The following is an 11,174-nucleotide window of genomic DNA, read 5'->3' on the forward strand; positions in this document are numbered from 1 at the left end:
CAGTTATACTTTGGCGGTGTTGGATGTTGCTCTGAAAAGGGCCGCTAATACGATACCGTTCGGGTACGTCAAGAATCGTATGAAGGTTTTGATTGATCAATAAACGATTCGTCACTCTTAGATAGTAGGAGATTATGATCTGCGTTTCATTCAATTAAGTCGATGATGAAATCCTTGGCCAAGGTGTACTCATAAGTCGAAAAGGAGTTTTCGACTTATATTGACTTAATAGTGGAGTGAAAGATATGATCGATGATCGAGATTGACACAACTCCATATCTCGTAATTGATCGGATCATATTGACGAAGGGATTATAGTTTCACGGTAAACGAACGAATTTGGTTTTGTCATACCACGTGACATTTCCCGTCACATGTATTGCCCTGACACATTGCTAGATGTCAATCAGGGACGGCGAATGTGAATTGACGATAAATTAAAAGGGTGTTTTAATTTATCAATTTTGATTAGATCAAAATAATATTTCACGTCGTTAGGCATCGTGGTTGGGAACCTAATGGGTTACACACAAAAGAGAATTGGAAGATTGTAAATTGCCAATTGGTTAATTTAACGATCGTTAGATAAATTAATTAATTGGATTTATTATTTATATTTTCGAATTGATTAATTGGATTAATTAATTCACGGACCGGGTTTAATTAATTGGATTAATTAATTATTGGACCGGACCGGACCGAGCCTGTTTGGGTTTATATAAATACATAACTAAGGTTTGAGGTCCATAATGTTTTCATTATTCTTGTTGGCACAAGAGAAAACCCTAGAGGCTGCAATCATATTCTCTGTGTGGATCACCGTTGGAGGCTGAACAATTGGACAGCTTTGGTGGTGAATCAAGGTTGATGGAACGAAAAGAAAAGCAAAAAGATTACATATCTGAAAAGGTACAATCTTATCACAATTTCTATCTAAACACAAAGGCGATTCTTGGTGGGAATCGAAAATTATTTTAAATTTCGTTGTGCATGTATAAGTAGATTCCAACAGTGATATCAGAGCCTACTTTGTGTTTGTTAGGAATTGATTTGCATGATTGAATAATCAAATGTTGATTGTACATATTTTTCTTGTTTCTAACAATTAGAAAATTTGATTTTCGGATTTAAAAAAAAAAAATTTTAGGGTTTTCAGAAATCGGGTGGAGGCGGGGGGTTCCTCTGCAATTAAAGTAATTGTGGGACCCTGTCTGCAATTATTTTCTAAAGGTTCAAGTTGTTATTTTAAAAGGAAGGGCATGTCTGCAATTTGAGAAATCGGAGGTCCTTCTCTGCAATTTAGTAGTAAGGGTCAGTTTTGCAATTTCTGAACTAGGACCTATTTTGAAATTTTCGAAATATGAAGGGCCTGCATGAAATTTACGAAATTAAGAGGACTTGAGTTTAATTTTAAAATGGGCCAAAATGTAAATTTCAAAAGGGGATTTGAATTTAGACTTTAAAATGGTTTTAAATTTTATTTTATATGGGTTTTGACCTATTTTGACTAGACTTCTAATTTTAACCCAAATTAAAATTTTATTTAAAATCGACGACATTTTATAATTTCGTTAAAATTGGATTTTCACTTAAATATTAAACTTTGACCCTAAATTGAATTTTATTTTATTTAGGAGTTTTATCCTAAATTAAAATCTTAATTCAATTTAAGTTAGAATTGGATTCTAATTTAGTGTTTAATTAAAATTTGATTTTAATTAAATTATTCGCCTAAAGATATTTTAGAAATTAGAATTGGATTCTAATTTGATGTTTATTTAAAACTTGATTTTAATTAAATTGCCTCGTCCTAAATTTCTTCTTGAAATTAGAGTTGGACTCTAATTTGGTATTTAATTGAAATATGATTTTGATTAAATAATTCCGTCCTAAATATTGGAATTAGAGTTAGACTCTAATTTTGTTATTTAATTAAAACTTAGTTTTAATTAAATTCTAATTTGACGTTTAATTAAAATTTGATTTTAATTAAATTACCTTGCCCTAAATTTCTTCTTGGAATTATAGTTTGATTCTAATTTGCTATTTAATTAAAATTAGATTTTAATTAAATCAGTTTACCCTATAATTTATTCCAATTAGAATTAGACTCTAATTTGATGTTTAATTAAAATTTGATTTTGATTAAACATGTTCGCCCTAAAATCTTAGATTTAGAGTTAGACTCTAGTTTTGTCATTTAATTAAAATTTGATTTTAATTAAATTCATTCACCCTTAAATATTGGAATTAGAGTTAGACTCTAGTTTTGTCATTTAATTAAAATTTGATTTTAATTAAATTCAACCGCCTTACATTTTGAAATTAGAGTTTGACTCTAATTTGATATTTAATTTTAATTAAATAATCCCGCCATATAATTTTTGAATTAGAGTTGGACTCTAATTTGTTATTTAATTAAAATTTGACTTTAATTAAATATTCCCGCTAATTAAATAATCGATTAATATGATTAATTAATTATTTAATTAATTCGATCCATTTGTCTAAAAGAGTTTAGACGACTTAATTGCTAGAAATTTGAAACTTATTTGCATATAATATTAGATATTATATAGGTATACATTTATGTGATGAATGTATTATTAGTGGACGATTATGGACTCGACCATATGGATGTGTTGAATGGTTAATTTTTAATTTTTTCGTTTTATGGGCCTGCGAGCTCTTAGTTGTTTTGGGCTTGCGAGCCCGTTATTATTGTTATTATTTTGGACCTGCGAGTCCATTATTATTATTGTTATTATGGGCCTGCGAGTCCATTTTCATTTAGGCCTGTGTGCCAACTAGTATAGGATACATGTTAGAATTGGACTAATTGAAGAGATAAAAAGAGGTGGAGACCATGGAGATGGTGCATTGACACTGTTCAATGCTATACCCCCTAGGAATTGACCAACTAGTCTTCCTTATGGCTCGGGAAGACTAGATAGTAAAAGTCCATTATCGTCCACACTATTATATATATATATTTATTTGCATAGTATATGTATAATAATAGTATATATGATTGTATTGTTGTTGATGAGACTCATTAATGCAAAATCCCTCCATAAAATATTAAGTCACATTTGTAATCGTCTTCCATCATTATAGTGAAAAATCAAAGTCCCAAATCGTCTCAGCTTGTTGAGTACACTCAAGCTGGTCCATTAGGGATATGTTTGAAACTATGAAATATTTGATATTTCTGAATGATGGGTTTGACTTAACTAAAATTTATCTTTTGTTGAGTACACTCAAGGAGATAAATTTTAGAGACGTGTTAAGCTAACACATAAGATGTGTGAAAACAAAGAGTTGTCAGCTTAATTATCTGGGAGTTGTATGGAGATACAATTGATAATAGTATCTACCCAAATATAATATTAGGGCTTGTGAGTACACTCAAGGTCTTAATATAATAGATGGGATCCCAACCTACTGTGAGTCAAGCATGGACTCCATAAATTTATGTGAGAGGATCATAAATTTTATTTAAACAGTGTGAGCATAATTAATTTAATAAAAGACCATATTAAATTAATTGATGCATTTTATATATATTATTCTTTCTTTTTCATCATTTACATTTATATTGAATCTGAATGACCATATGTTTTGAATAGCATACTAGATGCCAACAACCAAACTATTTTTTCTTAATTGACACTGCAATTTGAGAATTGTTCTTATACATGAGAAAATTGGTCACGTCCTCGAGTAGCCCTTTTCAGAGACACCTGGTGATGATTCGATTAAAGAAGAGGTGACTACTGTAGTAAACGAAGTGATGATGATAGTACTGCAACGTATGTGAACTTGCAACTACGTCACTGAGTTACAAAAGTAACTTGAGAGTATAGATGTTAACACATAATTCTTCATTACAAAGAGTTATATGATAATAATCATGTGTGGAAGGGTATGAGACTTCCAAACAACTATACCGGTGCAAAATGACAGAGTAATCTTCAATCGATGCTTAGACACTAAAGATGATTGACGTTGAGAAATGTCTCAACTGTATTCAATCATAAACCATGAACTAAGTAGTGATTTGGTCCTGTAATATCTGTCAGCTAAAGCTATTCACAACTAATTATGAATTTAACGTGAATAAGCTCGAATGCAAAAATATTGAGTTGCTTAACATGCTTAGGACTGTTAACCCCTTTATCGAAGTTGGTAGTGGGCGAACCATTATTCCTTTAAAGATATTAAGAGGAAGTCTAAACGGGCATTGTGAAAGCACCTAATATGATTAAGACAGTATAAGCGAAAGGACAAATACCAAATCTAATGACCCTTGATTTCATTATAGAATGAAAGGTCATTGGATGGAATATTGTATGGCTTACGTCTACTTCACGAGTTTCTTAGGTATATGATACCAGGTGTAAATATCGCATTTATACAAATATGGAGAAACTAAAAGGAAGTAGACCATTGCGAAAGGGAGAAGTTGACATACACGTTGGAGATGAGCAAAAGTTGCTACATTACCTGTATGAATATACTTCTTACCATTGCCTTTTGGTTTAGTATTGAAATTAGAGAAATGTCGTTTTATGCCAACTATAGCTGGAACATTAAAATGAATTTCATGTTCGGACATGAACTATTTTAATGTTAAAGACAATTGTTGTTCTTGTTTATCTTGTTAAAGATCCTAATGGCTATGGTAAATTATAAAACGACATTTATATTCTTTAATACTAAAGATTCTATAATAAGTATAGAAATTATAAGGCATAAATACTATAATCTAATTATTATCAAAATCTGGCATGGCAGACTTTGTCATTTAGATGAAATATAATTCCAAAGTTACATAAAGATGTATACTTGGGATTAATTCATTTTGACAAGTACAAATTATGCATGTCTAGCACAATAACTAAATCTTCTTTTGCTTGAAAAGAAGAAATGTCAGCATAATTACCGGTCTAATGCATAGTGATGCATATGGATTCATGTCAATCAATGTCAGGTAATGTTTCTCTTATTTCATCAATGATCAAGTATACTTGATGAAAACTCAAACATGAAACTGTTGAAAAGTTCAAGGGATTCACACTAGAATTAGGGAAACAAAGAGGTAAAGATACCTTCACATTAAGATTCGATCAAGTGAGAGTATCTTAAAGATAAAATTTAGATTATCTAAGAGAGAATGAGATTCTCGTGTAGTGGACTCCTTCATATGCACTGCAGCAAGGTGGTGTATCTAAAAGAAGGAATCGTTAATTATTACATATAATGCGATTAATAACAAGCCATGTAAATTTCTCAAAATTGTTTTGAGGTCACGCATTGATTGCAGTGTGCAACACACTAAACCATGTCCCATCTAAATTGGTTAACAGAACTCCATACAAGTTATGGAAAGACAATAGTCCCAATTTATCTTATATGAAAGATTGGGGCCATGACGCTTATTTGAAGCGCCTTAAATCGGATAAGTTTGAGACTAAATCCGATAAATACATATTTGTGAGATATTCAAAGGAGACAATTGAATATAAATTCTATTATCATGAAGAAAGTCTTCGTCTCACGACATATCGTCTTCTTAGAGAAAATGTTTACTCTAGGAGAGGACAGTGGGAGTAAAATAGAATTTTGAAAGAGTTCAAAAGTCCACAGATATAGTTAACCAAGTAGATAAATCCGAGTTTGATCCCATATCTGATATGTGACATACTTTGGATCAGGAAGTAAAGACTCCTGGGGACATGACAGCTCTATGTGAATCTAGTAGGATCATTCGACCTTCAAGAAGGTGCAAATTCATTAATCAGGTATCAGTGATCCAGGATAATGAACCTGCTAGTTGCAACAAAATAAAGTCAAGTGTTGACTTAAAAGAGACAGCAAGAGGCCATGAAACTCGAAATGAGACTCGACGCAAATGAACAAGGTTTAGACCTTAGTCAAGCCTCCTAATGGAATAAAGCCCATAAGCTTTTGTAAATAGTTTACAAAAGAAAAGGTCGATATGGATATGAATATCCATATATACAAAGCAAGGCTACAAGCAAAGGTTAAATGTTGACCTTGGTGAAATATTTCTCCTGTAGCCTTGCTTAAATCCATTCGGATTTTGTTTGCAACAGTTGCATATCGTGACTATAGGTTAAGAGAAGGCTCTTGGAGCTGAAATCTTAGATTTGATGAAAAGTCAAAGTGTTTGATTTTATCAAATTTGAAAATGAATTGTGTGTTTACAAGAAAATAGTGGGAGCATTTTTCGTATTCCTAAAATGACATCCCTATATTTCAATCGTTGAAATAATGGTTGTTAAAAGATTTATTCATAAATGATATGGGATAAGCAACTTGATCTATAGAGGTAGATCTAGAAGATTGCTTAACTCATCCCAATTTACATAGATGAAATCGTGAGAAGATTTTATATGGAGAAACTGGTTTACTCTTAAGTGGTCTGTTGGAAAGGTTCCAAACGTGAAGCAGCCGTTGATTCAATAGTAGAAACCTAATACATGGATACTTCATAAGTAGCAAAGAGTTGCAATATGGATCATGATCTTCATAAATGAACTTGGAGTAGTTCCTGCTATTGTTGATAACATACAATAGTATTGTGATAATAATAGAGCCATTGCGAAAGCAAAAGAACTAAGGTCTCATCAATAATCCAAACATGTATTAAGGCGGTATAATCTCATCAAAGAGATAATACATAGAAATGACGTAAATAGAAGAGCAAATTTCCACATTTAATAATCTTGCAGATCCACTGACAAAGAGTTGTCGTAGTATAAACATGATCGTCATGTAGACTTATGATATTTGATACATAAGTGATTGGATCTAGTGCAAGTGGGAGTTTGTAAGTATTATGCCCTAGGTCCAATCAATTTTGGACATAAATACTTTTATATATAATTAATGCAATTAAATGGCAAATCTATTATTTAATTAATAGACGATTAAATAAATAATAGAGTCCGTAGATTCACATATTTGTAATTTGTTAATCACAAGGAGTTGTGATTGTGAGATACAAATTACATCTGATTGAATCTTAAATCATCCGTGGTCGTAAGTAATAACGAGATACGGATATCGTTATTATGGATAGACCATCACGTGTGGCATTTCTTACTTGTGAAGTAAGTAGCTGATCTCACAAGCTAAAGTGTGGTGACACTTAAATGAACACGTGGATGTTTTTGTTATAGAACAAAATATTGGAGACCCGTCGAGAGATTCCACATGGATAACTATCTGAGTGTCAGTGGTTAATCTCTAACGTTCGGTAGTGGAATTGGTCCTTTGACTTGAGGTCGTCATAGTACCTTATATGAGGACAGTCATACTTTGGCGGTGTTGGATGTTGCTCTAAAAAGGGCCGCTAATACGATATCGTTCGAGTACGTCAAGAATCATATGAAAGTTGTGATTGATCAATAAAGGATTCGTTACTCTTAGATAGTAGGAGATTATGATCTGCGTTTCATTCAATTAAGTCGATGATGAAATCCTTGGCCAAGGTGTACTCATAAGTCGCAAAGGAGTTTTCGACTTATATTGACTTAATAGTGGAGTAAAAGATATGATCGATGATCGAGATTGACACAACTCCATATCTCATAATTGATCGGATCATATTAACGAAGGGGTTATAGTTTCACAGTAAACGAACGAATTTGGTTTTGTCATACCACGTGACATTTCCCGTCACATGTATTGCCCTGACACATTGCTAGATATCAATCAGGGACGGCGAATGTGAATTGACGATAAATTAAAAGGGTATTTTAATTTATCAATTTTGATTAGATCAAAATAATATTTCACGTCGTTAGGCATCGTGGTCAGGAACCTAATGGGTTACACACAAAAGAGAATTGGAAGATTGTAAATTGCCAATTGGTTAATTTAACAATCGATAGATAAATTAATTAATTGGATTTGTTATTTATATTTTCGAATTGATTAATTGGATTAATTAATTCACGGACCGGGTTTAATTAATTGGATTAATTAATTATTGGACCGGACCGGGCCGAGCCTGTTTGGGTTTATATAAATACATAACTAGGGTTTGAGGTCCATAAGGTTTTTATTATTCTTGCTGGCACAAGAGAAAACCCTAGAGGTTGCAATCATATTCTCTGTGTGGATCACCGTTGGAGGCTGGACAATTGGACAGTTGTGGTGACGAATCAAGGTTGATGGAACGAAAAGAAAAGCAAAAAGATTGCAGATCTGAAAAGGTACAATCTTATCACAATTTCTATCTAAACACAAAGGCGATTCTTGGTGGGAATCGAAAATTATTTTAAATTCCGCTGTGCATGTATAAGTAGATTCCCAACACCTACCAGGTCTGCCTTTGGAGTTTTGGAACACACATGTTTTGGGTAAAATTGTATCTATGGTGGGTAAGCCTATTTCTACTGATAACATTACTACCACTAGAGGAAGACTATCCTATGCTAGAGCTCTTGTTGAAGTTGATGCACCTATAGACCTTGTGAGGGTAGTTAAAATAAGGCTTCCTAGTGGAAAATTAAGGGAGTAAGAAATCCTCTTTGAGCACGAACCTAAATTTTGTAGAACATGTAAGATGTTTGGGCACATGACAACTTCATGCTCCTTGAATGCCCAAACTAGAAAACAGAATCAGGTTGTTAAGGCCAATTCCAAAAAAAAATCAAGTTGATAAAAATGGGCAGATTGCAAGTGACAGTGCGTCTCAGATTGGACAGATTGTTGGGACCAGCATGCTTCAGGTTGATGTGGGTGATCTTGTTGGTTGGCAGTGTGATAATCGACCACAAGAGAAGTAGGCTAACAAGGGTACAAATCAGCATAGTCACCAAGCAGATTATAATGAAATCCCATTTACTGAGGTGATCAATAAGAAAAAAGGAATGCACCATGGACACATTCAAGGCAGGATTACTCTTGCCCTGGAGATGGAAAAGGATGGAAATCAACTGGCTAAAATGGGAGACGATTGTTCATTAATTTTGCAAGACACGACTACTAAGGCTACTAGCAATGATAAACCAAAGGGAAGCTTGAGGAGCAAAGAAAGACTATAGCTATAAAAGACAGGAAGAAGGGTATATCCCCTTGCTTCATCATCATGAAGATTGAAGCTTGGAACATTAGGGGCTTGAATTGTCCCCTTAAACAAAAAGGGGTTCGTCACTTCATGAAGCAACATGATATAGATGTTATGGGTATTTTGGAGATGAAACTTAGGGAACTAAAGTTGAACCAAGTTATGTGGAATAAATTTGACGGATTGATGCAAGTGATCAATTTTCTCACTCACAAAGCTGGGTGGATATTGATTTTGTGGAATCCTTCCAAAGTCAAATTGGAAGTGTTGGAGACTACATCACACAAGTCATCCATTGTACTGCTACTTGTAAGGTAACTTCCTATACCTTTTGTGCTAGTTTTGTTTATGCTTTCCATACAATTGTTAGCCAGAGGCCACTTTGGTGTAACATTATGGATTTTAGCACTAATGTTTCATTGCCTTGGATGATTCTTGGAGATTTTAACAACGTACTTAAATTTGATGAGAAGAGTAATGGAGCGGAGGATACCCCTTATGAAATTAAGGACTTTGCTAATTGTTGCCAACATGTTGGTCTTACGGATATGAGGTTCGTTGGTTGTGTTTTCACATGGACTAATAACTCGGTTTGGAGTAAAATTGATAGAGCTATGTTGAATGATGTTTGGGGACAAAAGGGTATCTATGGCCTAGGGGAATTTTTGCCTTTGGGATGCCTTTCCGACCATTCTCCGTGCGTTGTATCTATTTTTGAAAGAGGGGAGAGCACAAGGAAGCCGTTTAAATTTCTTAACATGCGGACAAATCATGAGGATTTCCATGGACTTGCACAAGCATGCTGGAATTTTGATGTTGTGGGAACCAAACAATTTGTACTTTTCAAGAAGTTGCATAACTTGAAAGGAGCATTGAAAGAGCTCAATGCTAAACACTTTGGACACATTTCTATTAGAGCAAATGATGCTAAAAGAGATTGTAGGCTACCCAACTTAGGCTACATGATCAGCCCGCTAATGTGCATTATCAACTCACGATGGCACAATTGAGAAAGAATGCCATGGGGTGACGTGAAGCGGAAAGGAGCTTTTACTATAACAAGCAAAGTGTGTTTTCCTTAAGGAAAGTGATAAGTGTACCAAATTTTTTCATTCGTTTGTGAAGAGGAACACAGGGAGGAATTTTATTGCTACCATAATTAAGGAGGATGGGATATACACCACTTCTCAAAATCAGGTTGCTCAGAAATTTATCCTATTTTACCGCAATTTGCTTGGCACAAGTTGCCCCGTTCATCCCATCAAGCTAGACATTTTGAGGAATGGGCCTTTGGTTTCGTTGGAACAAGGTAACTCACTTACTCGGGACATTTCTAGCCAAGAAATCAAGGAAGCACTCTTTGGCATTAGAGATGATAAATCTCCCAGGCCGGATGGTCACACATCTTATTTTTTCAAGAAATCTTGGGGGATTATTGGTGATGATGTTGTGGAGGATATCAAAGAATTCTTCTCATCTAGATCGCTCCTCAAACAAATCAATCACACGATCATTACTTTGGTGCCGAAGTCTAATCATACATCGAATGTCGAGGATTATAGTCCTATCTCTTGTTGCAATGAAATCTACAATGTGATCTCTAAGATCCTTTCATCTAGGTGGAGGCCTATTTTGGAGACCATTGTTGATCCAGCACAAGCCGCTTTTATTGAAGGTAGGAGTATGGCGGAGAATATCCATCTTGCCCAAGAACTTATGAGACAATTAATAGAAAGAGAGTTGTTCCGAGATGTCTTTTAAGGATTGATCTAAAGAAAGCTTATGATTCGGTAAATTGGGATTTCCTTAAAAAAGTTCTTGAAGGGTTATGTTTTCCGAGTAGATTTGTACAATGGGTTATGGAATGTGTTACTACACCATTCATACTATGTTGCTTTGAATGGGAGCACATGGCTTCTTTAAGGGAAGGAAAGGCCTCCAACAAGGTGACCCTCTTTCACCCTTCTTGTTTATCTTATTTCTTGAATATTTTTTGAGAATGATTAAAACTGCCACCAATGATAGTGAATTCGATTATCACCCAAAATCCGGCCCTTTAAAGATTATGCAT

The 11,174-nt window shown here is 34.0% G+C and overlaps 1 protein-coding gene across 1 annotated transcript; it reads left to right on the plus strand.

Annotated features, from left to right (window-relative positions):
• The first annotated feature begins 10,119 nt into the window (after positions 1-10,119).
• LOC111412741 lies at positions 10,120-10,864 on the plus strand. The gene is made up of 2 exons (XM_023043661.1): positions 10,120-10,170; positions 10,229-10,864. The coding sequence occupies exons 1-2, from the start codon at positions 10,120-10,122 to the stop codon at positions 10,862-10,864; spliced, it is 687 nt and encodes a 228-aa protein (XP_022899429.1).
• Positions 10,865-11,174: the final 310 nt, after the last annotated feature.

Source organism: Olea europaea, chromosome 16 (assembly GCF_002742605.1).
Source record: "Olea europaea var. sylvestris chromosome 16, O_europaea_v1, whole genome shotgun sequence".
Taxonomy (NCBI): domain Eukaryota; kingdom Viridiplantae; phylum Streptophyta; class Magnoliopsida; order Lamiales; family Oleaceae; genus Olea; species Olea europaea.

Excerpts from the sequence above, each read along its gene's own strand:
- LOC111412741 (XM_023043661.1), top strand. The coding sequence starts at position 10,120 with ATGCCATGGGGTGACGTGAAGCGGAAAGGAGCTTTTACTATAACAAGC. Across the intron at positions 10,171-10,228 it reads CTTTTACTATAACAAGCAAA|AGGAACACAGGGAGGAATTT; the intron begins GTGTGTTTTCCT and ends TCGTTTGTGAAG.